The 27,965-nt window shown below is 39.5% G+C and overlaps 1 protein-coding gene across 6 annotated transcripts in view; it reads left to right on the forward strand.

Moving 5' to 3' along the window:
* LOC147055656 (pleckstrin homology domain-containing family A member 5-like) overlaps positions 1–27,965 on the forward strand; it is a 69,583-nt gene that overhangs the window by 24,785 nt on the left and 16,833 nt on the right. For 5 of the 6 annotated variants that reach the window (XM_085913413.1, XM_085913410.1, XM_085913408.1 and 2 more), the window contains 3 exons: positions 21,736–21,819; positions 26,932–27,052; positions 27,150–27,254. In XM_085913413.1, coding sequence (XP_085769539.1) covers positions 21,736–21,819; positions 26,932–27,052; positions 27,150–27,254 — 310 coding nt within the window. Of the gene's footprint in view, positions 1–15,314; positions 15,643–21,735; positions 21,820–26,931; positions 27,053–27,149; positions 27,255–27,965 lie in introns of those variants that run through there. The other variant, XM_085913412.1, reaches the window with a different exon arrangement.

A 27,965-nucleotide genomic window follows, 5' to 3' on the forward strand; every position in this document is an offset into this window, starting at 1 on the left:
AATACATATCTTCATTACTAATGAAAGACATTCTCCCAGTAAATCACGAGAGGAGAAAAGAAGCCTTTTTTTTCCAATGGAAAAAGTTTTAATTTATCTTCAAGAATTTTTTCAAGATCTGAAGTCACATTACTCTGATGGGATCTGCATATATCAACCTCTACAGCGGTCTTCATCACAAATGTTAAGTTATTCAACAGTACTTGCTAATTCCAAGTTTGGATATCCGCTAATGTCTTATTAATGGTGACAAAAGCACAAACTCTGCTTGAATATGGCCCAACTCACTCAAATGTAACACTTTTTTAGTCACAACTTTTTTAGACTACAGAGAGTGTGTGAATGTAGTGAATTGCAGATTGGCAAAACAAAATGAATATTTTCTTAATAATAAGAAAAAATAAATTGTGATTTTCCAAGAATGAGCATTTGACAATGTCACATATTTACAGAAATAAAGTGCTCTCTTAATTTTCATCCATTTCCTAGTTAGTGTGCAAAATCAATAACACAATTAGTGTCTTCACATAAATGAATATCAATAATTCTTATTCCCACTAACATTGATTGATGATATCATTGCACAGTCTTGCACAGTCAACTAGTATCGGCTCCGGATTGCCTTAAAGAAGACAAGCGATATAGAAAATGGATGAGGTAGATGGAGGAACATAAAATATTGGCAATATATAGTATATGATTACTGAGAGGATAAACAGTAGCCTTTTACATATATATATTTATGATGCTCCACTATAATTTACTCCAAGGGCACATTTATGACTAGATGTCGGGACTTCTTCGTAAATTTGATGCTATAACCTTGCAAATCGAGTTGGCTTTAATATTTAGTGAGCCCAAATGAAATATTGACTGAGCATTTTTAAAGGCACCCTATCATCAGACTGAGTGCTTCCCACTCCAAGAAAAAAAAAAAAACTTGATCACTCACAAATGTTTATTTCTATTGCACTCGGATAGAGTCTGTTTTCTCAAAACACGATTGCAGCTGCAGTTACAGATATTTACGTAGTCGACCTTTCCGTGTGATCCAGCTGGAGTGCAATTATTGCATTTTTACAGTGTGGGTATTGCAAATTGCTTCATCTATTCAGATCATAATATACAGTCACAATTGAGAGTTGATAGCGTTAGAAATAATGAAATTGACACCATCTTGCCAAAGGAATGTGTACTGGACATCGAAATGTATCAAAAAAGGGTAAAGTAACGAGAGGCTAATGATCATTGAATTTATTTGAAACGTCATTGTGACATCAGTGTCTGCTGCCTTGTGAAACTGGAGAGCCAAAATACACAGCGACAAGGTTCTTCTCTATCTGCCATCTGCCTGCACTGGGAGATAAACAGTCTAATTGTTTGGCTTGTGTGTGTGCGAACATATGTCTGAGAGAGCAGTTGATGCCAGTGCCAGTGAACAGCCACCATTCAGGTCATTATGGCTGTAAAAAGGTAACCACCTCAGCCTCACTGTTAACTTTTGGCGACCGTATGCTGTAAAGCAGAGGTGTCAAACAAATTTTTCTCGCGAGCCGCATTGTCGTCATAGTCTTCTTCGGAGGGACCGTCAACAAACTGATGAATAACTAGAGACATGTAAAAACTGTTCAATGCTAACAAAAATTGCTAGCAATATTTGGATTTTTTTCAAAGTGAAATGTGCACAATTTGTCTTCGGGGGCCACATAAAATGATGTGGCGGACTGTACCTGGCCCCCGGGCCTTGGGTTTGACACCTTTGCTGTAAAGTATTCAATGTTGAGTCAATTATCGGTTCTCTCGTGTGCCCTGTGACCGATTTGGGGTGTAGTCCAAACTTCGCCCAAAATCAGATGGTATAGTCTCTACCTCATGACTCCAAACTGGACAAGTAGTGCTAAGAATTGGAATTCCACAAGGCATTGTCACCGCAGCAAAACTCTTCTCTTCATATGCGTATACATTATGAATGAACATAATCTTTACTATGAATATGTCAATGGATGGCAGGCCCACCTCTGAGATTTAGAAGCATTTAGCCTACAGTAATGCTTCAGCTCCAAAGCCTCTTAGATTTGTGCTATCTTGTATTTAATGCTGAGAGAGCATTGAGTAATCCCCGTAGTAATCTGCAATGAGCTGCCCTTTGCTGATGTGGTGCCAGGTTGAATTGAGGGACAGGTTCCGTCATGGGGCTCTTGCTGTCGCTAGATTGGCAGTCCCCTCGGAATTTCTAGTCATAAAAAAAAACACCTTGGCTCCAATCATATCATTCCTCAAGAGTAATTTTGCAGCCCGAAGACGGTGTGCTCCATTCTTCGGGTGACTTTTTGGTCTTAGTCATAGTATCTTGTAGGTGAAGAAGACCAGAGAGATATTAGGATGGAAATAAATGAAAATAAATAAAGAAATATGGATGGATACATTTTTTGTTGTTGTCCACTTTGGTCACAAAATAATTCACAGATATGGTTGCTACATTCGGCTGTTAATGAAATGGAGTGAGTTTTTTTTTTTTTTTTTTCATTTTTTCATCTGCCTTGTCATCTTAGTAATGAATGTCTCTGAACCTTAACACAGCTGTCCTATTTTGCCTCGACAACCAGGCATGTTTTCACTTCCTCTTTTATTCCTTCTTTGTCTCTCTTCCATGTTTGCCTCCGTCCAGTGGACAGTGCACACCGCCTGGTTGTTTTCCAGATGGTCTGTGTTGATTAGGCAGCTTTTGGATGCTGTCACTTTGCCCAAACACTCGGCAGCTGGGAGCTCTTGGAACACTGTGATGAAATGAGATCTTTGGAGCGGTCAACTCTTTCCTGAAGCAAATTGTAACAAATTCAGCTGTTTACATTGTGTTTGTCTTGATCCACATTTGAACATGCTGTTTTCACAATTTCCATGAGTCAGTGGAGGGCTGAACTGAATTGACAGAGTAAATGCCTGGAATATTAATTTCTTCCTACACATCTGAGATGGGTTTAGGCTTCTGGTTTTACAGCTGCAATGACATTAGAAACCAACAGCTCACGGTAATAAATGAGGAGACGATTCAACGTGCAGAGTGACAAAATTGGTGAGGGATTTAATTGTGTTTATGGGCGACAGGGAGGCATTCCGTGTGATATGTTATTGCGTTTATTGCCCAGCTGTGGGCTACATTTCTGCTCCGTGTCGTCCCCCACACTCTGTCCTCAGTCCCTGGCCAAACAAATATTTGAACGCTGCTTGCTAGTGTTCTTACTGAATAATGTATACGGGCCTGTGATTGATATTGTGCTTTTGTTTCTCGTAGTGGCATCACCAGCAGTTACGAAAAGAATGCGTTAGAAGAGAATTGAACTCCCAGAGTATCAATGCCACTAGTACATGAACAGGAGGTTTAAAAAAAAAAAAAGAAATGTGCATCACTTGGGTTGTGTTAAATGACATTCTCCTTTCTGGGATTTCTTTTAGCACTGATCCTCTCCTAAGTTGGATACTTGTTGATTTTCTCTGTCAGCCATCTACTTCTTCAGCCTCTTATACCTTTATTGCAATTTGACATTTATTCAGTTCAATTGTTTACTAGTTTTTCCCACTTATTTTAAGGCACTTGAAGTCTTTGCATACATTATTTCAGATTTTTTTTTTTTTTTATGGAACAAGAAAGTATTTTATGTGACTGCTCATTTTTACATGTCTACTTATTTTAAGATACTGAATTCATATTTAGTGTGTCTTGCATATTTTTGGCAGGGATCTACCCACTGTGATGACAGCTTTTAATAAATTAATAACTTGCAGTGGAATTAAAAAAAAAAAGTCACGTATTATAAGGAAACTAGAAACACAAGTAAGAATGGCTTTATCTTCATTGTAAAAGGTACAACAAAATTGAAGGTGCAGTCTCTTAAAATGCCATCACAGAGTAAATAGAAGAGCCTTTTCGGAAATAGTCTCAGAGTGCAGATATGAAAAAACATTCAAAGCAATTCCTTCGAAACATAAAATAAGTTATGGCATTTTGCCAGTGTAATTACAACTCTTGCATAAAAACACTTTCTGGCTTTTATTGTCCTGAACCACCTGCCACAGGGCAAGATTTGAAACGACGAGCATCCGAGTTGGTTCTGATCCCTGAAGATGCACGTTGCCTCCTTTTTTGTGTGCTGTCAAATCTTAAACGAAATACACAGCCATTCACACGACCTGTTGCAAATAGTGGACATAACTGCCCATGTTGATCGTTTAAAACCTCAGAAACATATCCAGCACCTTTTTGAAGTAATGTAACAACAATTACTCCAAAACCACCTCCACTCATGATGATGTCACCTTGTGCCTCATTCATTAGGTATGGTGTTTGTTTATTCTTTCTTTTCTATTATGCACTGGCGCCCTGAGGCAGAGGATAAAGAATCTATGCCTGCGAGTATTGTTATATTATCTGTTTACATGTGATACTCTGTGCTCAAATAGCCGCTGCCTAAACAGTCGTAATGCCGTGACACCAATGTTATTTGTTAGCCTGTGTAGCCTATGGCGTTTTGCATTGTTAGCATTAAGCTAAATGGATTTTCTAAGGCAAAAGCTGTGTGGTTGTTTAAAATAAAAACCACACAAATTGATGTCAGTGTGCTTTTAAATCGAGCTAGAATCTGCGCATATGCATATATCAACAAGCCCATTATTAGAAATGCTGCCACAAGAAGAAAAAGTGGTCTCACCCCTGTGCTGCTCTTCACAAATCACTGTGTGGAGGCAGACATTGCTCCTCTTGATGTGAAAGAACCCACTCTTTATAAGACTCCCGCTGGTGCTTCTAATAAACGCACCCTCAAATTTGACGTGATTGCTATACATTGCTCCGCTGTGCTCCATCGAATTCAGGCAGATTTATTACTACCGGACAATCTATTTATTTTTATAGGTGAGTGCATCAGTGAAACGTACTAACACACAGTGCTGATTTTTTTTTTGTATGGAAGATGTGTGTGTGTGTGTGTGTGTGGGGGGGGGGGGGGGGGGATTTAAGACAAACATACAGTGCACTTTAAGTTCTTGGGCAATATGAAAGGAGGCATTATAGAAGCAAGCTGCTCCTGAGTGCTACCAAGTTTCTTAGTTTGTCGCTATATTTAGCTATATTAATATATTTATTTTAGGATGGATGGATGGATGGATGGATGGATGGATGGATGGATGGATGGATGGATGGATGGAGGACGGACAGAGTTGATTTTATTGAGGGTGGATGCATCTCTTGGCTTTAGCAGGCTGTAGAAAAAGAGGCTTTTCCTTGCCACTTTACTTGAGTGTTTTTATTGTTTATTTATGGAGGAGGAAACCTCGTTAGTCATTCACAGAGGCAGTGCTAATATGTACACAAGATGTTTGCTCTTTGCCAAGAAGAAGGTTGCTCATTGACAAACTTTAAAAGGCCGGGGACTTTATGGACCTAGACTTAGAAAACCAAAATGTCTTAGCTCAAAGATTCCTTCAATCAGCTAAATGACAGGGTGTTGTATATAATATTATGAACATCTGCAGGAGGGAGAAATTGTTGTTTGTAGGTCGATCAGTAATAGTATCACTGTTATGACTATTTTATATCAATTAAGAATTTCTTCAGGGAATATTATGGTGACAATAGGTGGCTAAATTTACGAATGGAAATTACAATTTGGCAATCTTATTAAAACCATTCAAACCAGATAAGTTTGTTTCCTAACAAGATGTAATTGCTATCTGAGTCAACAGAGGGCAGCATTTCAACATTTTCAGTGTGTTCAATTTAATTCAGTGTTGTAACAAACATTAAACGTATTTCATCCAAAATCAGAAAGTATCAATAGCATTACAATTTTGGTTTAAGTCAATGTTGTTTAATAGCACTAAAATATTAAAACTTTGCAAACAATGCATGAAAAAAATAAATTTAAATCTTGTTTATTAGTCGGCTGTATTGAAATTGTAGTCACAACGTGACAATCAATTATTTCATCTCGATGTAGATTGTAACTGTAATGCCTCACAAATGCCGTAGGAGGGCAGTATTGTAACGTGGCCAAACATTTGAATTGACGAAAAGCATGGAAGAGAGTCCATGAAATAAATGTTCTGCTTTAAAATTAATTCTTCAGTTTATAGGCATATCTTTCTAATGCCACTTCTTACTGCAATCACTCCCTCCCTGCTTCACCCGCCCTTTTGTTTGTTTCATTATTGCACCAGATAAGCTCTACACAAGTGCATTTTATACTCAGATCAATTGGATGATAAAAAAAAAAAAAAACTTTTTTTATATTTCACCTTGGTATGTTCACAGAGGTGTGCCTATCCAACAAATAAGACATCTTCCTTCCTACCTTTTTCCCTGTTCCTTTTTTTTAAATTGTGAATTAATTACGTGTGAGCTCTAGTGGAGCAATTTTGGTGCCTTGCACAGAACTCAAAAAGACAATAGTCCCATTCAACATGTGTGATGTCCCAGAAAACATCAACATAGCTTTCTCGGGCGTACAGTACATCTCGGCTCAGTGAGCATCTGGATTCAAAGAAAAAGTGTGATTAAGAATGATCATGTATCTCCTCTGGCTCCAATTTGTAGTTAAAGTGACAAAAAGATAACATTAATATTAAAGCAGAACTGAATACACATCTGAAGTCTCTGGTTCTTATCTCTGCTCTGACAATCCTGTGAGGAGTCTGCATGTTCTCTGACTTCCTCCCACATTCCAAAAACAGGAATGTTAAGTTAGTGGACGACTCTAAATAGCCCATAGCTGTAAATGTAAGTGTTAATGGATCTTTAGTTCAGGGTGTACCCTGCCTCTTGCATAAATTCAGATATGCGTGAGCTTAATTATAACAACAAGTTGTGTTTTGAAATGTAAGCAGCGTGATTGGGAAGTGTCTTTGTGATATATTGCTTTTGTGACCCCTCCCAAAATATATTTCGACACCTAACATATGCCGCAATCTTTCAAAGGGCAGTAACCTTGAAATTCAGAATAGAACATTCAGCTTGTTTACATGAGGCAATAGCATCTCCCATTTGTGTCATGAAAAAGATAGATTTGAGTTCTGGGAGTAGGCGTGGACTAAGCTGCAGGCGAATACGAGTTGATCCTAAAAAAAAATGCTTTTCTTTTTCTCAGGCAATGTAGCTACACCTACAAAAACAGCAGCGGGCAATCTAAGAGTGGACACTCCCTGGAAAACTAACTTAATATGGGCTTTGCGCTCCAATGAAGCGTTAAAATAGAGAGGCTACTTTTGGCTGCCGCTTTTCAGTAGTCCTCTTAGTTTTACAATACGTCAAAATTGATCTAAATGTGGAAAAAAACGTAGAGGCAGATGTCACAAGAAAAGATAGAAGAATGTGCCACTGTGGCTTCCACACTGGCTTGAATTACTCTGGCCAGCTCGGAAAGCTGCCCTCAATTTGTCAGCTGTGCATTCCTCCATCAGCCCTGAGCGCTTGTTGTAGCGTGGCATTGATTGCCCCCGTTTCAAATATGGATTAACAGTATATCAATTCATGATGTGTGCAAAAAAAAAAGTCATTGCACTTAATGCTTAAGGGAAATATGCTATTGTTCCAATTTTCTTTTCTCATCATGTTCACAAATTTCATTTTGTTTCAGCATATAATCAATTTCTTGTTGTCATTGTTATATTTGTCCGAAACAAATAAAAAAAATGTCCCCAAAAAAATGAACCAAACACTGAAGTAACAAGAGTGGTCAAATAATTTTTTTATGACTCTACATTCACGCTACGAAAGCCAAACCGCATGTAACCCGAGTGCTGGAAAGTCGATTCTTATTTTCTTAGTGAGTTAGTTCTCTCTCATTTTGACACACTTCCTTGACCTCTTTGTTAGCGTAGCATATCTCAGCATGTTCCATTCATGGTTGACCCATTTCTGTTGGTCATCTTTTTTCTCAATTGACTCAATGTGTGCAACAGTGGCCTGTCACGACGTTCACTAACTAACAAGGCCTTGAGGAACTCGAGCTTAACAGAGCCGACAGTGCTCTTGATTACGTCTTGAGAGAAGTTTGTTTTGCTTTTTCGGCAACCACAGTGTGCCTGGAGCTTAGTTTGTTAAGAGTGCTGCAAATACATGGATGGATCAGTGGCGTCATTCACCAGGCGAGGAAATATTTGGAGTTGTGGTTGATGCAGTTGTGGAGTGCTTCTCCATTGAGGCCACACACACATGCACACCGACCGCACAAACCATAAAGGGAGTTTCCATGACATTATGTGTTTCTGAGAAGTAGGCCAAAGCAGGACCCGGGTCCTCTGGCATGGTGACTGAGCACGATCATAACTGCCAAAGGCGAGTAGAATCAAATATCACTCTCATTCCTCACAGTGAAAGCAGTATTTTTTTTTTTAAGTTTTCCTCAAGGGAAAAAAAATGCTTAGTTCATAAAATATGTTGCAAGTAAGTAAATAGTATGCTGCGGCAGTCTGAAAATCTTTTTTTGCACGTCAATTTGACATAAACCGGACGGTCCACCGCCAGCGCTGGGTTTGTTTTCCATCCATTTGGTTTTTAAAGCATTTTTTTGATCCCACATAATCACAAGATGTGATAAAGCTGGAATTCAAGTAGGAGTCCTGATTGGTTTTAGATGCTTTTTTTAAACTCAAGATAAAATTTATTGGCCTATTTTTTTTTTCCTTACGTAAACTGTCTGACACAAGTGTGAGAATAAATTGACCATGTAGACTGCTATTTTTTTTTTTACAATGTTTGTAGTTCCTACGCCTTTCATGCACCTCATCTATTTATGTACCTGGGGGCTTTGTGATTTCAAATAATGACATTTCCAGTTCTCCTTATAGGTGCATTATTATCTTTATTCTCACCGTGTCAACTTTCTCACTCTCGTGTGTGCACAAATATCCCAAAAATGCCACCAATTCTTCTTAGCTCTCCCCTTCTCTGACCTCTCTTACAAGGGGTCAAATATGTGCACCTGCTCAAGCATTTCCTGAGTTCTGGCAGTTTGACGAGACATCTGTAGCTTGCAAGTCCGGATCTTTGTTCTCAAAGACAAGATTATTGTGCAAATAAATGGGTGTTCTAAAGCTTTTCAGTGAGGGATGTTTGAAATCTTAGGAATGTTGAGATGAATAGATTTGAGAAACTTGGTAATTGAGGAAGTTGCCTTGCAAGGCTGTGAGGTTGGGAGAAAGGCAATCTGCGATGATTTTGCTGAAAGATCGATATTAGTGAAGAAACTTTGACTTCTCTTCTGTGGGAAGACATTACCAAAAGCTGACTCTGCATTTCAAAGTCTTCATAATCAAACTGAATCTAAAGGAATGCCAAGACTGTTATATTTGATGTTTTTTTTTTTTTTTCAACACAGTTCTGCTTCTCTGTCGCTGCCTGCAGTCATCATTTTTGTAGCTACGCTATTGCGGGGTTCATGGCAGGGTTTGCCCTTATCACATCAGTCACGTAGCCTACAACAAACTCATTAACGGGGGGAAAATAAGACATGATGAGTCATTGAGCCCGAAGAGCACCTGATCGTGTGTCATCTGTGGAGTGACTGAAATGACTGATGTCTGGCTTATAACACCCTTTAACAAGAGGAAGTGTGTTTACATAAGTAGGTGGATGTGAAAGTTGAGACAATACTACCAATGAGCATTTCCCTGTATAGTAAAAAAAAAAATAGACGTTTGTTCCTATTTAAAAGTTATAATAGCCAGGGTGTAAATTCCCCACCTATAATTATGTTGTATTACAGGAAATTGCAGAGTCGGAAATTTCCAACCCCTGATGAGTAAAGTACAGGCCTTAAAATCTACAAGGTCATAAGGTACATAGAAGGTCATACAGTGTGAAGTCAGAGTTCTTATAATGAAGCCAACAAATGATTGCTCAGAAGCAGGTTGGTTGAAAATCAAAAGCCAACTCAGACATAACACAACAACAGGAACATTTGAAGCACTTTATTTGTGATTAATCTATTATTAAAAAGTCCGACGAAAGAAATACATTTACCATAAACAGTAATGTAATTTTCATTAATTGTTGCAGAAAACTCAAAAATATTTACAAAACATATATTTTACAGAGTAAATATAGTTTTACGCAAACAAAACAAAAAATAAATAGCGAGTCGTGTTTGTTTCTATCTTCAAAACAAATCAGATGTTGATACAAAATTCTGACCAAAAAATTAAAAGTGTCTGTAGAAAATCTTGCCAACTGTTGGCCGAAACATTTTATCTGAGATTTGAACCCTACCCTAGTCTGTAAATTGTATTTTCAAAAATAATCAAGGTTGCCAAAGAGATTATGTTGGTTGTTGGGACTGCGCACAAATGGTCTAGTAACAAACAGAGCAAATGTTATCTTATTACAGTTGTCAGCTATAAAACGTGTTTACATTTCACTCTACTACTTTAACGTCGGGCCTTCCTAGCTATACAATTCATAGAAACAAAATCCGAAAACAAATCCAACTGAAGATAAATCACTGAATGTATCTTCTTTTAATTTTTGTTTTTATTCTGACCGCGCTCAAATCATAATCGAACTCAGCCCACATTTGAAACCAATCTCTGGATTTGGGTCATGAGGCCAGCTTGGGATGAACAAATGCAGACTTGAGTTATATGTTGTATCTCTGAGAAGATGATCCTTTACTTGAAAATTATTTTTATATTGCTTTAAAAAAATCTGTTGTTTACATTGTTTTCCATTGAATCATATTTGATATGTTAAAATATCAGTATTTCTTTAAGAACATCAATACTTATTTCTCAAATATGTTGGTTTCGCAGTCCTTGTAATGTTTGCAGCTTTATGGGAAAAGATGAAAGCACGTCTGATCAGATGTTAGTCGGAGGCTACGATTGAAAAGTCTGATGCTAAAATGAATCTCTGGTGCTGTTTGCCATGCGCATTTTAGAATTTCTGACCGTTAGTGAAGCTTAAAATGCAGCCTCGGCCATAAAGTGAGACTGTCTGACACGTTGTCCTCTCGATGACCTCTGGCCATGTCACTCACTTGGACGAGTGTGCTCGAAAACAACTGGCTGACCACCGCTGCACATTTCCTGTGCTTACATCTCATTTTTCTCCTCTTCTATTGTGCCTCACTATGTTACGGATAGAGGCCATTGATTTTCAAAGAGTCATTAGCTGTGGGATTTTTAGCCAGACCATGTAATTATTGTCAGCGGGGTGTTTGAGCTTGTTCGAAAGTCCGATTAGCCAGGGGCACGTTAGATTCGGACTTCCTCATTGATTGGTCCATTTTGTTGGCTTGTGCAAAATATGCTGCATCACTTTTCATCTTTTAATTAACTTGTCAGCGGACATATTTTCCTGACGTTAAATCCTCCCTAAAAAACAGATGGATGCGCGTGTGATGGTGTTTGTGCTGTGTGGGCTTTCCACATTGGAGGCAGCACAACAAAAATGGAAAGTGAACTTCAGGTTGGCTATTTGACAATTTTATTGGCTGGCAGCTGTTGGAAGTAGAGAGTAGCCACTCGTGTGTGTATTTCTGGAGAAGGATAAGAGTTATTTTTGAACAGCTTATTGTTTTGGGCCTGTTTAGTTGAACAACTGAGCCAAAGCCACCCAACGAGACCAGCGTGTTGTTGTCGTCTCTCCGCCGGTTGAGTGACAATTAGTTTGAAATGTTATGGTATAAGGTGACCCTCTTGGTTTAATTATGAAGGCAATGTTTTGTTTTTCTTCCTCAGTGATTTTTAAGCTTCTCTCCCATCTGGATGTGACAGATGACACCACAAACATCTAATTACAGGAGCATTTTTTTTTCCCCCTTTCCACCACACAACCAGAGGCCGATCTCATCCGTCCATCTCGTCTCTGGCTTCCTGATGATGAGCTAATAATGGAATCAGACTTATCTTTTGTTTTCTCAATAGCAACAGAGGCAGCTGCAGATTGCTGCCGGCCAATGCTAATTCCGATGAATTCATGCTGTCGGCTTCATAGTGACGCTTCTGCTGTCCGCGGCTGTTCTTCCCGACAACAGCGGCTAACAACTCCTCACTGACAAAGAAGAGCGCGTGGGAGTGTAGGTGGATGAGGTACATAAGAGCCAGCGTCCAGAACAGGCGAGTAGGTAGGAAAGATCCACTGAGAGGAGATAAACGTGAGAACACGGCAAGTCCCTTTTCTAAGCGTGTGTGGGTAGTTAATGAGTCTGAAAGCTTCTCCGAGCACATCTGTCACTGATAACCGGCTGGAACTGCAAATGCAGCATGGAAAGCAACTATTGCTCATTGATAATTGCCTCAGAGCATAGAAGACCTGCTCTTCCTCTGACAAATATTTGCATTTTCAGTATGCCTCTAAGTGTTGAAAATTGCTACATAACTGTTTCGTACAAATGAGAGGCGTTTTTGTGCAAGCTGTTAACATGATGTACACATTGCGCCAAAGCATTACTTCTCTTTTAGACAGGGCTTTGGCCTCCATTTTTTTTTCATTTGACTCAATTTATCAGTTGATGAATGGAGCTCCGAAATGAGTTGAATAATTTAGCTGTTAACTTCGCAAAAATATGATGAGCTTGTAGAAGCTTGTTGTTATACCTTGCCAATAGTTATTACAAGCTGGGAGGAAGGTAAATGCTCAAAATTGAGCTTGGAGCACTTCTTTGTCATGGGAAATTATTATTATTACATAGAGATACTGTACTTCTGACAATTATATTTCCGACAAATCGCCTGAAACTAAGTGTACAAATACACTCATGCTACTTTTTGTCGACTAATAATAGTCGTGTAAATTACGATTATGTCAGTTATGAGTAACAGCGGGAGAAGAATGGAAACAAATGTGCATTTTCTTTCAAAAATAATCTTGTTGTCAAGTCAAGTCAAGTTTTTATATAGCCCTAAATCACAAGCAGTCTCAAAGGGCTCTGTCCTCTGCATTTAACCCATCCCCATGTGATTTTGATCCATCCCCTGGGGGAGAGGGGAGCAGTGAGCAGCAGCGGCGCCGCGCTCGGGAACCATTTTTGGTGATCTAACCCCCCAATTCCAACCCTTAATGCTGAGTGCCAAGCAGGGAGGCAATGGGTTCCATTTTTATAGTCTTTGGTATGACCCGGCCGGGGTTTGAACCCACAACCTTCCAGTCTCAGGTCGGACACTCTACTACTAGGCCACTGAGCTGGTCACATAAAGCGTGTAGTGACATACCCAGAAAATATGAGACGGAATACTGGATAACATCCATTGTTGTTAATGCTAAACGTGTTGTGTTTCTCTTTGTTTAGTTCCTTGGTTTCACGGTTGCGGCGGTATGAAATTACATCATTTATGTAACCGATGCCTCCAATCCTCATGGTTGAGTATTCCGTTTGTGCCTATTTGTAGTAACAGACACAAATGACTTCATCATTATCATTGTTTTAGCCTGAAATATGAAGCCTGGATGTTGTTACAGTATCTGGCATAACACACCGTTTTCTCGTTGGCAAGCTTTGGCTTGAGTCAGCTGAAGATGTGGAGCCAAACCACTTCCATGTGTCTCTAAGTTAGAATATATATATGACAAGGACTTCAGTTTGTTACCTTCAAATATTTGATAAGTTGTTGTCATACCATTGAATTCCCACCTTATCAGATCTTTTATTACCAGTGTTTGGCCCATGAATGGATTGGGATTTCGTAATTGTCAAGTCGTTTCCTGTAGCAACACAAAGGGCTCGTAAATGGGGGAGGGGAAAAAATTAGAAGACTTGTTTGATTTCAGAGCTATCTCGGATAGAAAGATAGTCTCTCTCGAGGCAAGACAAGTACTTACACAGATGGTTGAACAGCTTGCTTTGACTTTCCCCTCTGACACCTTTTCTGTGTGCTTTGGAATACACGCTTCGATTCTTCTTTGATGGATCCAGCCGCTGAATATCATACCCTATATCCTCCAGATAAAGTGTCCGTTGTGTGTCCCAAATGGTAGCTACATCCCACGTCTCCGAGGAGAGATCCTCCCTGGAGAAGCAATGATAGCTGAAGGACTGACTTTGTAATGGATATGTGGTGCATTATTGATGTTGCATAAGCTGGTCAAGGTGGTTCACTTATTCCTGATGGCGTTAATGGTCGCATATACAAATTCATGTTTTCCTGTTGGAATATTTAAACGGCAAAAGATGGTAAGTGTGGGCAAAAAGCAGACTTTATTGGCTGGGGATGTCTTTGTGCTCCATTGACTTCACAAATAGCAGGTTGATGAGCGGAAGAGCTGTTTGACTACTGGGCAGGGTCACAAGGTCATTGTTAGGCCTTTCATCTCTTCAAAGGCTGCAGGCTTTTTATGAAAAACCTGATCTTTAATTCCATCTCCCACTTACCGGTCGGTCAGTGTATCTCTAGTATTTATAAACAAGACTGCAAGCCACAACTATTGATACAGCTCTAATTAGTTGTGATACAAAGGCAGTCAACTCGGGCGACTCCAGTAAAAAAGAAATAAAGTCAACCCCCTTCAAAACCAGAATGAGTTTAGAATTTCTCCCTCTCTCAGATATTTTGGGAGGTTCTATCTGGGAGTTGCCATGAACTGTGTGCATAGCATTCACAAACACTTCATCAGAGGGGAGCTAAATAGTTTTAGGATGAGTTATTAACAGCTCAGTGCAGCCATATTTGTTTTCTCAACAGGTCACCTTTGTCAAGGCTTGCTGAAGAATGAGCCAACGGAGGTGCTATGTTCTCTGGACTAAATGCAAGAGACAACACATCTTGCAAAAAAAAAAACAGGCTTGCTTAGTGTAAACTGTGAATTTGCGGAGGAAAAGATTCCGCAGATACTTATTGATAACTTTATATAAGCTATTTTCAATGTGTTGAAATTCATAATGGACACAAGGTTTAATTTCATGACAAAGAATAGTGCTTATCTTAGTTTTAAGATCATGATTCCATTTACCACAAATTCATCATGCATTATTCCATTTCACATTTACATGATGCACTTTTAAATGAGCAAACGTGTTTGATGTTCTGCCACGTGCATATCACGAGACGATGACGTTATTTGTTTATGGGCTAGGTGTGTTTTTTGTACCTTACCTAATACGTGCAAAACGTGGTCTCAGATTTTGAATTTAATTTTATCATGGATACTTGGAAAACTATTGTTGAAGTCAAGGAAAAATTTTGCTTAGATTTCATAAATTCGAAACTGTTAATGAAAAGCATGCACATTTCATGACGTCATAGTTTCCATTCATTTCCACAAACTACATAACTCCAATAAATGGTTTGTCACGCTGTGTGACCCATCTTAGTTCATGTTTTCCCGAGTGTGTAACCTGCACCTTGCTTCACATCCGGGCTGTAACGTCACCGCCTCTCGGGTTTCACTCCAGTGTTTTTGCGTGCGCGCGCACGCGTTACGAGAGTGTGCCTGCAGTCCTGGCGCGCGTCGCTCGTCAGTCAGCGCTCGGAGGACGTCTCGATCGCAAGGCGAAGAAGCACCAGCACGATTATTTGTAAATAACTAGAAACTAACTACAAGCTTTTTTTTTCCCCCACTGGATAAAAGAGCTCCACGTTTCTCGACTTTTTTCACCATTCTTTTTTTTTTTTTCTGTTACCTGCGTGGACGTTACGGAGGCTTTGCAGGAAACTGTAAGTAAAAACAGTTACATATTTAAAAAGTCGCACTTTTTGATAAGAATTGTGCAGCGAGGGGACTTGGTTTCTGCATGTGGTTACAGGTAATGTTTTCAGCACGGTTGCCTTTATTGTTTTATTGAAATCAACACGCGTGTCCTCTTTGAAGTTAAAGACCATATGCTCCCAAAGTCAGTTGAGATCGGCACTAGAATAAGTGCTGTGCAGGATGCATGGATGCATGGATGGATGGATGCATGCATGGATGGATGGATGGATGGATGGATGGATGGATGGATGGATGGATGGATGGATGGATGGCGTCTCAGGCACCGCATTTGGAGCTTGCATTATGTACATGCAAAGCCTGTTTGTGGTTCTTTTTCGAAACTCCAAGCAGTCAGTATAAGCCACTGGTGTCAAACCCCAGGCCCGCGGGCCAGATACGGCCCGCCACAACATTTTATGTGGCCCGTAAAGACAAATTGTGCATCAAATTCATGTCAATGCTAAAATTACAAATTGTTTTTGCCTTTAAAAAAAAAGATATTTTATTACCATTCATGCTTTTTTAAATATTTAAACAGTTTTTATTAGTCTCTGTTTTGAAAACTAGTTATTCATCTATTTACTCACTTGTTTGTTTTGCAGTCTACACTATATCTACTATGAGACATCCACACATATTTGGATTTCAATGGCCCTCTGAAGGAAACTATGACTATTATGCGGACTGTGACAAAAAACAAGTTTCACAACCCTGGTATAAGCCATAGTTTGCACACAGGACACTTGCATGTAAATGTGATCGTTACTTCTGGTTGTATTGCTGATTCTTTGGAGTTTTTAGCCGGTAATTACGGGTTGTTACAATTTACACTGCAACTAAATCGCCGACTCTCTACAGACCACCCAAACCGCATCTACACGAGCCATGTTATCAAGTGTTGTCAGTGAGACACTGTTTGCTTTTAAGCATGAATTCTTTTAAAAATCAATTGACCTGGTTGTTCACTGTTTCAATGTTTGCATACACGATGTTATCAGCTTGTTGTCCCAGCAGAGACTCGTGTAAGCTTGTGTCCAAGCACTAAAAAGTGACTACAGGCTATATTTTGTCTGTGGCTCCAATGTGTTGTGTATGCATGGCCAAGCAGATGTTTGAGTATTACTGTCTCTGGATACATTGTCAAAAGGGGAAAAAAAGTTGGAAAAAACCCCAAATTACTGGTTATTAAAGGCCAAAAATAAGTCATCGGAGTTCAGTGTAGTTGTCAATGTTGGAAACGTTGATGCTGGTCTGTGTTGGAGCTTGGGGGCGGGGCACTTTGTCTTTGAAGATTGAGCCATAAAATCAGCCAACGTCTCCGTTGAGGAAATTGAGCTGTTTAGATGGAGAAGTCAAATGAATTAAACTTGCGTCTGCGGCCTCATTAACCAGCGGATTAGCAGCAATGCAGATGTACAGGCCGGTTGCACTCCTAATTACTTGACCAGTTCTCTGGACCCAACACATCAATCACAGCGGGGGGGGGGAGCGTCTGATTTGATTTTAGGCTTTGAGTCATGGGAGGATAAACAGCGCCAGCTCAATTTCATCCTATCATCTCTTTGTCGAGTTGAAGTCTTCCTATGACCTTATTTACTCCACTGTTACTGTAAAGCACTTCTAAATAGTCTTATTATCCCAGCCTGAGGTCTTCATCCGTTTCTATAAGAAGCTGACCTTGATTAGATAGTTCTGAATACTATTTTGGGTCACTCACGACACATTTTACTTTGTCTGATGTTTAAATCTGTTACATGAGCGATTGTTTTGTTTTCACTTGACTGCATCTACGGCAACGTCAAATACAAATATTTTTCTTTCAATATTTAGTTTCAGAAGGCATTTTGTCACAGTGACTCTCAAATCATCTGTTCAGCTGTGTCACCTTGACACCGTTTTATCACAGTCACAACTTGCCTTAGGAGGGCTGACTAATTGAATTATTTGGACAAAAAAAAATGTGATTTGTTGCCTGAGTGAGCAGCTGTTTGCTATGGTTAAATGCAAAGGTTGAAAGGTGAAAGTCAAAGCTTAAACTCCCGAAGGATTTCCCATGTTTTCAAGATACTCATAAATACATTAGTGTAAACGGCTTGGCGGTTTTTGTAGCAGTACTTGTCGCATTTTTGGTGGCCTCCCTCAGATGAGTGTGTGTGTGTGTGTGTGTGTGGGGGGGGGGGGGGGTTGCAAAGGGGGTCTGTTTTGTCTTTTTGGTCTTTTCTTCTATTGCCCCCCACATGCACTCATCCAAACTGCCTATTCTGCTTATTCAGACCGGCTTTTGTGAGGAGGGCCATTCATACCTCATGTGGTATTGAGGAGTTCCTCTGCAGTTCAAGTCTTTTCACTTGTAGTTGAGGACAGTCACCTGATGCTACGGCACATCTCCTGTCTTTTTGCATGTAATAAACTCTGATTTACTGCCTTTTTTTATTTAAATAAATGTGTTACCAATGAAAGACAATGAACCAGCTGAGACCTTCCACGTGTCAGCTTGTCAGTTAGTATCACCAAGAGTAGATAGGTTCTCTCAGCTCTCTAACAATTGCCATGCATAATACCAAAAAAAAAAGTCAAAATATCCTGAACGACCTCACGAAATCTCAGGAGATCTCTAATATGCAAGCATCAAACGATTTGCCATACTTTGAAGTCAGTGTTCCTGATTTGTACAGCCATTATTTCCTATGGGGGGAAAAATGTATAAAAGGCTATTTCAAAAGTAAAACAGTGTTCTGAAATGTTTCTAATGATACTGAGGCACTTTGATTTAGGTCCACACCAACAGTGTGATTAGGTGATAAACACCTCGTGTGAAAAGAGAGCTGAGTGTGTCTTGTTCTGATAGGAAATAAGGTTATGGTGCAGGAGTCTGGATTGTCTATCGTGTGGGCTTATTTAATAGGGTCATAAAATTTGACCGGCGCAGCGCTACCAGAGGAAGGATGCCATCCCACTTGGCACTTGTGAAGTGGTGATTAAGGCAACCAATCTATGTAGTGAGGGAAAACGATGCTGGATGGCCTGACCTCTTCACAGAAGTTGTCTAGAAGCAGCGTTCATCTTTGCGTTGCTCCTAACGTTAGCATAACACTTCAAATGGGATCAGATGATCAGTTCAAACTGTCCAAGTGGTTACTGATCTCATTTTTCCATTTCAGCTCAAGCATTAGGAATTCCCCCTCACTTCTCAAATAAGCATTTCATTCCAGCTTTGATTTGATTTTCATCTCAATATCAACCCCTGTTGTTAAAATAATCTGATTTGATGTTAGGAAACTTGCAATGTGGCAGGCCTTTCGTTGTTAGTGCTTGACCTCGTAGTAGTAGAAGAGTTCAGGATCAAAGATCCCCCCAGCTCAATAAAAACTAAGCCTGGGAGGTGCTGACCTCAAGCGCCCCACTTCGACAGTTCACCGCTCATTATTATGGACAAGACGGTTCAGACCTCAGGAATCTGCCCCGCCCTCCCCACTGTGAGGCAATCAGCTCATCATGCGCCACGCCACCTCTTGACATCTAAAACCAAGACGTGTCCTTCGTCCCGATCCACCTCTTAAACAATTTCTCCCTCTCGAAAACAACAATAAATTACGAAAAGTGAAGACCATGTTTTGCCCCCTTTGCGAAGCGCAAAAAAATGTTACCATATGTCGCCTTGAAATAACTCCTAACTTACTGCCGACTGTTGCGACCACAGACCACATCACTCAATAACATGTGCAACCATTTTAAACGACGTTATTGCTAAGTTTAGTCACTCGATGTGTTTTGATAACATATATTTGTTATCTTTTTTTTGTAATTATAGCTTCTGTCACAAATGGCCTAATATTAGCCATGCTTGCCTGTCCTGTGTGACAAAGAAGCCACAATTTGAGTCTACCAGCATAGACTATTATGAAGTTAAAATGTATATTTTTTTTTATAGAAAACACCACAAATCCAAATCCTTATTCTCTGGAATAAACTAGTAATGCAAGTAACTTAACTGTCCTAGAAGTGTAAAAGCATTTTTGGAACAAGATCAATCTTACAAACTGGCTTTGAAAACCAATTCAAACCAACCAAATCTCCCCAAACCAATACTTATGAGATAAAAAGTTAAATAGAATGAAAACCCCGGTGCTTTTACACCCCCAGTTGCAAGTTGGAAAGGTTAAGCAAATGGAAAATGAGACATTAAACTAATTTAGAAAATGATCTTGCCGACATGTTTTTCTTTTAATGAACATCTTAAGATAAGAGGGCAGAGTTGCACAGTTTTATTTAGAATTGAACATCCCTCTTCTTAAGGGAGTGTGATTAAACATGATAAATCGACTTAAAATGTTCCAGTCAGTGTTGAAAGTGGACACTTCAGCAATAAGAAAGCCACAGACTTGGCCAACTCATTTATATCAAGGTCATTGCAATTTTTGGCCAATACCACATCGCTATATCAAATTCAAGTATTTGTCGTAACTATAGAGACGGAGCCATGTGGTCACGCGGTTCAAGCCTGGACCGGAGGAAGAACTTTTTTTTTTGTGTGTGTATTTTATACTGCTTTTCTATCCCTCTTTTTTTTCTTTCTTTCCATGAGGTCAATAGCACATACTATTAGCACATACTGTAATATCCTCTGTGGCCATCAGGTCTAAACCACAAGACCTTGTGAATCAATTATCAAGTTTAAAGCAAATGCAAACGCTCAAGAAAGATTTTTGAAGTGGTCATTCTACATTTTCACGTAAATGAACTCACCCTTGTTCTATTTGTCGGCTAAATGCATTAACTTGTGCCGTTTAAACCAATTTATTATATTCTTTCAAGAGGTTATGTGTGAATTACAGTACCATGTGTCCATGGTGCTCTGCTTCCAATAGTCTGTAATTATGGACGTGAACTGTGGAGACTATTCCCCACCACGCTAAACTGAAACCAAACCCTCCTATTTCCCCTCTCGGTATTTGCTCTTTTCAGCACACGAGAAGCGTGTCTTTAAAGGCTGTGTTATTTTTGGGCTGCAGTTTGACTCCCTTGCGTTGAAGGCGAATCGAAATGTAAAAGCACGTGGACGGACGGCCCCAAAGACTGTTGTTGACATTGCTTCTCTTCACATATGTGATGGAAAGTCGTCTTTAATTGCCCCTGCAACTCGTTCGACTTGGGGCTTTGCTTTCTATTGACAGCTGTCGGCAGTTACGCAACCATCACGGAAATGCAACGTATAATGCCACACGTGTGGTATGATGAGCCCAGGCTCTGTGTTGAATCAATTATGCATACTTGTCACAGTTTTAAATCCACGACTCTTAAACACGTGATTTATGAATGACAGTTGTTTTTCCCTGACCATCGGCGAGACATTAAAAAGGCTGACCACGCAACTTGAAAAAACTGCGACCAATCGGTGAGATTGGAATTCTAATCATGTTGGGATAAGTTGGCTTAAGTATGGATGTGGCAAAGCAGGCAAAAGAGTTAACCTCAGTTCATATCGTAGATTGCGGTATGATTTGTTATCATTAATAAAGGAATAGAATCGTTTTGAAAGATTCAACTTTTTACGTCTAAATCATTCAGCACTGCCCTTGAGCGAGGGAAAGTAGTATGTCTTTCGCTATCTTACACACTGAACTTCAAACAACTTAAGATATATCCTTTTTTTCGAGAATGAGGAGCTTTTCATATTTCATGAATAAATATTTGAATGTTTTTTTATTCCGACAGTGTTTAGAACAGTTTGGGCCTTTTCGATTTGGATTCTGTTTTTATGTCAGAGCTGAGCTGTATGATATTATTCGCATTATTTTGCATGAACCAAATCCAGCATAATTTTTACTATTATCTCACAGGTACAGTAAGAAAAAAAGTACAGACTTGTGTTAACATATAGTAATATAATAAAAAGTCATGAAAATCCATCGGCTGATTAATCAGCCGGGCTCAATTAAAAAATATGTCTTACTTTATTTCTTTATACTTTTATTTTGAATGTTTAAAAAAATGGTTCTGTCCAGTGTTGATGACACTTTCTCACCACTTTTCTCCATCCTGTCTGCTCTTTTTCATAGCCATAATGAGCGAAAGGTGACTTGCAAGCATCCCGTCTCAGGCTCGCCTTCTCAAGACAACTGCATCTTTGTCATCAACGAACAGTAAGTCTTGTGTTTTTTTTTTTTTTTTCACCAGAATGTCACTGGCTTGCGTTTCCAGCACGGCGACATGCTGTTGAAACTTCCGATGCCTCCTCAGCCTCTGATTCTAATTGCATCTCTGCCCTCATCGGTCAAAGGCTGTTCTAAGTGCGCTTGCCAATTATTTGTAAGATGGAGGCAGAAACTCAAACGGCCTTTGTATCAAGTGTGCATCAGCCGGTCGGAATGTGATCATTAACACGCAGTTCAAGTTTGTGACCGTTCTTGTAAGTTCCCCCCCCTTCCAATGTTATATCCATCAACTGAGTTCTGCAAAACATCTGCAGTTTATCCACTCGGTGATACTTTTCTTCCCCATCGGTGATCAGAATTGATTGGTGAGACTCAAAAGTAGGAACTTGAAAGGGAACACATTTTTTTAAACCGAGAATAACTTGTACGTGCAATTTACAGTACATTGTAGACCTTCCCTTTAAATCTACAGTGCTGCCTTTCTGTAATCTGTTCCAAATTCCCGTTTCATTTCGTTTTACTAGAAATGGGAACGAACGCTCTGCGGCTTCGTGTCGCGCGAGAAGCATCACACCGCACGCTCTCGACACATTCCTACCCTCGCTGCGTTTCTCTCACTTCTCTGTTGCTTTTCACATAAATAGGCACAACATGCTGGTGCAAGATGACATCTAAATTGGAAATAAGCACAAAAAAAAATGTATATACCATATATTTGAGTGTGAGTTAAAAAAATACTCAAATAGAAAATGTCCAACATTTGGCTGCTTTTCTGTGAAACAAGCTCCTGAACAAGCAGAAAAGAGACAATTTTATCTGCCTCACAGATAAAGAGGCCATGTGGAAATGTTCCTCTGCCTGGTGCAAGATGACATCTAAATTGGAAATAAGCAAAAAAAAAAAAAACGTATATACCATATATTTGACTGAGTTAAAAAAAAATACTCGAATAGAAAATGTCCAACATTTGGCTGCTTTTCTGTGAAACAAGCTCCTGAACAAGCAGAAAAGAGACAATTTTATCTGCCTCACAGATAAAGAGGCCCATGTGGAAATGTTCCTCTGCCTGCACTCAAATTTGGCATTGCAATGTTCCCAAAGATAACGTTGAGGCCATCAGAGACGATTGTGGTCAAGTACAGAAAATAAAAAGTAATGCGACATCACAACTGCTTTATCGTTTGTTTCTCTCAAGTGTTCAGGGCAGGCCGTTCTCCTGATTAACTTGGTCACTGCTTACGTGATTTCTGTTTCAGCTGATGCCATTTTCTGTTCCTTTAAGTGTCACACAAGTCTTTCACTTCTTATTCAAGTTTCCTGCTTTGCTGCTCATATTGAGGTCCAAAGGAAGGCCGCCTTACCATTTTGTCTTTGCTGTGCATGTTTCAAGCTATTTTTAGTCATCCCCATGATTATGCGCATGATGACAGCAAATATTTGGACAGCTCACATGAGACATGTTTACCAAAATCCGACCTTCGCCAAATGTATACAAATGCAGTCTGGAACGTTTTGTGGAGACAGTTTAGAGTATCAACTATTCATTCATATTTATTTATTTGTTTTTAAGACAGATTGCTATTGGGTCAGATTCATTTCAACATTGGTGCTTTAGACAATATTTCATTACAATGGAACCTCGAAAGCCGAACACGTTCGAGTTCATACAGTGTGGAATTGAACTCTAAAGAAAAAAAATGTTAAAATACATCTTTGGGATTTTTGGGCTTGTCTGACAAATATAAAAAAGAAAAGACAGAATCAATTCAGTGGTTAAATTATGAATGTTTCAGCCATTGTGATTTGTATTATTATCTATTTGACCTTTTACTAAATGGTGGAGGTCAGCGAATGGTATTCTTCTTTCACAGTTAATGTTAAAATGTTCCATAAAACTTTTTGTTTTGTTCTCAAAGTTGACATTATTCCAGTGTTTGAGTCTTAAAAGGTTCCATTGTGAGTTTTTTTATGCAAAAATCCCACCTGACATAACATACCGAGTTTTCTTTCCCTTTGTTTTGTAGTGTGTATTGTGGCAAAATGTTTCACCCGGCGTGTCGCAGGTAAAAGCACTGTTGGCTACGAGCATTTGTGTCTCTCTGTAAAGTGTGATGAGAAAAGCCTTGTTGTTGATGCGCACTAACACACATTTGAATGCTTGCCTTGCCTGAGAACCTGTTATGCATTTACATTCCAAAGTCCAGTCTCTTGTGTTCGACCAAATCTCAGCCAACAGCTAACATAACACAGAAACCTGAGACAAAAGGCGAAGCTGTATCACCTTTATATATATAAAAAAAAAAAGCTGCTGGGTAAATCTCTGGTATCACCACCTTGTGTTGACCGTGTACTGATTTCCACCAAATCTACTCCCACTCTCCGACTCTGCAAAGGTTGCACGATAACATACCAGTTGGATGACACATTGTGAAGAAACGTGTTGCTATAAGCATAAGCTCACCTCGTCGCTTACTTGGACAGAACAGAGGTGCATTCATGCGATAAGGCTGGTTGAGCTCTCCAAATATCTGTAAATTGTACTCCACTGCTCGGCTCTACAGTTTATTCTGATCCCGGGTCTTTTGTTCAGCCAAAAGAAAGAAAAAAAAAAAAGGTTTGCTCCATTACCAAACAAAGGTGTTAGTTCTTTCTTTAGAAACGCTGTGTGGTCATTTTAAAATGCACCCTCAGCCAGTTTCAGTTCAGTTGGCCACAACCACCCACACATCACTGTACGCATTGACACTGTTAGCTCTTCGGACCCTAATAGACACGTGCACGACACACACACACACACACATATACACGCTCACACACATGCTGTGCCCAGTGATCTAAAGCATCAAGCCTCATGTGCATAAGTAATAGTTTGCCTTGTTAATGACAGGCCACACAGCAGCAGAGCAGTTTCAAACCACACGCTTTCAGTTGAGCAATCTGCTTTTCATCATATTTTGATTTGCTCTTCTCTCCTGCAAAATTTAAAATCATACTACTGCAAACTCTGCTTATTTCATTTAAGTCATTTAAATAATTAAGTCAAATGACTTGACTTAATTATTTCATGATTCAGGACATTAAGATGGATTTGATTTTGACCTACAACTTAGCCTACTAATGTGCGGATGTTTTTTTCGGACAGGAAGTGGAAATCTTAGAGCCAGACAGTAAAGAGAATAGTCAGAATGTAATTATCATATTCAGGAATTATGTATGCCGTAACACTAAGTGGCCTGTGCAGGAATCAGCCATCTTTTTATTTTGCCTTTGCGATGGGCATGCCTGTGTGTGTGTTGTGTGTCTGTGTGTGTCTGTGTGTGTGTGTACTGCCACATACTTCATTTTTTAGATGAAGAAAATGCTCAGGAATGACAGTGCGGTCCAAAACATAGCTGTCGTGTAGTTTTGTTATTTTGCTCCGACTATTACTGTCTTCCAAAGTCATAATCATAACCACTACAGAATTGAATCGGAGGGAGAGAATCTCCAACCTAACTCCCCAAATAGCACTTTAAAAGTTGACAGGCAGTCAGAATAACATGTTGTACAAAACGGCCTTGTGTATTTGTGATTGTGCGGGAAAAAGCATTGTTGAAAATAACTTTGTAGCTTTCAATATGAATGAAAACCAAATCCAATTCCCACCAAATATTTCGTCATTTGTATTCAAGGCCTCTCTGTTGTGACGCGTCTGACAAGTTTTTGACTAACCTTATAACATTATTCACTTCCAATGGAAATTGAGGTCAATTATTATAACTTTGGAGGATCCTCTGTACTCATCCATTCATTTGTCCTCAGCCCACCGTAATAAAAACATTTAGAGCTCCTGTGAGGGGTGTTAACAAAATGTCTTATTCTGCTAGCACTTGTACAATACAGATAGATTATTATTAGAATGACTAAAGCAATGAGCAATTTTCCCTATTGTTCTTCTTAAAAAATGAAAGATTTCACCGCGCCTTCACGACAGAGTGTCTCTTCCCTTGATGGCCGTTGCAGTGTTTTTTTTTTTTGCAGTGCTCATTTGACACATCATTGATTGTGGTTCACTCAAGTTTTGACTTTTCACTGCAAGTGCAGCAAATCTTTGGTGCTCATTAATCGGAGGAAGCAAATCTCATCGGCCAGTCATCACTTTCCACAGGAAACTATTTTAGGGTTAAAAATTGTGTCCACTTTGATTCAAAGCAGAATGAGTCAGCTGCTTGTCCAGTGTCAATGAATTATTCAGTTTGCTGACACGGCAATCTTTTAATAATGAAAGAATAAACCTCATGGGTGGTCATTAGTAGTTATCTAATATTTTGAATGGGAAAAAAATGTTGCTGCAGTTTGTGACTAACAAAACCAAACAGCCTTACTTTGGCTCAAGATACAGGTAAGCAAACTGTCCGTGTTAAACATGCTGCATGAGATCAAGTATGATGTGAGTCGTGCCTGCATCCCCCCCCCTCCTTTTTTTTTTTTTTTTTTTTTTTCTAACTAAGACCAAGTCATTCCATATTATGGTTTCTCGTATGTGCACCCTGATAATGACAGCATGGAATCCGAGTGTCTTTGCTGCTCCAATCGTTTCGGGCTCAATGTGTAACAAGGAATGACAGACGGAATGAATGTAAAAGAAGCACGACACCATGTAATCTGAGGATTTTGGGGTCACGGGCATCAAATGAGCAAGTTTGCCAAGCAAAATGGAGTTTGCTGCGTGCTCAGTCAGTGACCCGAAAGACGGCGCAGTGCTTCTGTGGTGTCATGTTTCCGAGTGGATTACAACGTCGTTCCCCACCTAAAGAATGTAGGACATCCCCGTGGGCCAGACACAACTTGATTTACACGGTGCTCAACCCGATGACAGCTTTCCTGAACGTGTAGTAAGATTCATATAACTGCTGTCGTACGGCTGTATTTCAGTTCGTCAGCATTCTCAAACAACTGCAAATGTGACTGCGGGTGTCATTGGCTTGACTCTTTGTTCCAAGATGAGATGTTTGAACTCGAGTGGAATGAGAGGTCATTAGACAAGAGAGGCTGCCTGCTTCCGTTCTTCACCCTAATCTGCAATTTTGGATTTCAAGTGCTCTTGTTTGGATTGTTTAGATCTGCTGCCAAAGTGTCGGTGAATGAAAAGAAGGAACAGCCAAAAAGCACCATGAGTGAGGCGTCCAACAACACGAGCGGCTCTGACTCTGCCGCAAACCAATCCAATGCTGCAGCAAGGGTGAGTTACATGAAGTCATTGTTGCAGTTTGGAACAAACTAACAAAAAGTAGCGTTTTGGAATGAAACAATAACTGGCATTTATATTCTATCTGTAGGCATCGAGACCTCCCAAAAAGCTTCATAATTTTGGGAAGAGATCAAATTCTATCAGAAGGAATCCCAGTGCTCCAGTCATAAAGAGGAACTGGCTCTATAAACAGGTAAACAAAGCACTTCTGACAATATTTGTTATCATTTCTGTAGGCAAATTCTTTACCAGGATTGCCTCTGGGTTTTATTTTTATTTCTCAATAGATCAGTGTTGAAAAAAAAAAAAATCTGTATTCCAATTTTTGCAATGTGTTTAAACTGTGATGAGTGTATGCAGACTTCTATTTGACATGGATGAATGCAAGTAAATCATTTTGTGCAACCACATAGTCAGTTGTTTATTTTTTACTTTCCCTATTTTTATTTTATTTAATTGGGTAAGGAGGGTTATCGATCACATAAATAATTTACATTTTAATTGTATATGATTATAATTTATAATTTTAGAAATAATTTCTAAAAACCTAGAATTTTGAACAGGGGTGTGTAGACCTTTTCATTTATATGCATAAGATGTCGATGCCATCCAGGATCTGATTTCTTAGTCCACTTTTGCTGTTGGGTCAGCTCACCCGCTATTTGAATAGCAGTCCTTCATCAATGCTCCTGCTCGCAGCAGCGGGGTGAAAAGGAGGGGATGCTTGAGGCGCTCGTTTGCCTGACAGGACTCTCAGGCGTCCTAAGTGGCAGGCTCATTTAGTTTTGATTGCAGCCTCCCGGCACCGTCCTTTTACTACACCGAGGCTTCTTTTGGTCCAGCTGGCAGCTGCTGTTTCTTTCACAATTCTGCTACCCTGATAAAAGCTGGATTTTCACTTATT

This window comes from Syngnathus leptorhynchus, chromosome 6 (genome assembly GCF_054491065.1).
Source record: "Syngnathus leptorhynchus isolate UIUO chromosome 6, UIUO_Slep, whole genome shotgun sequence".
NCBI classification, from domain to species: domain Eukaryota; kingdom Metazoa; phylum Chordata; class Actinopteri; order Syngnathiformes; family Syngnathidae; genus Syngnathus; species Syngnathus leptorhynchus.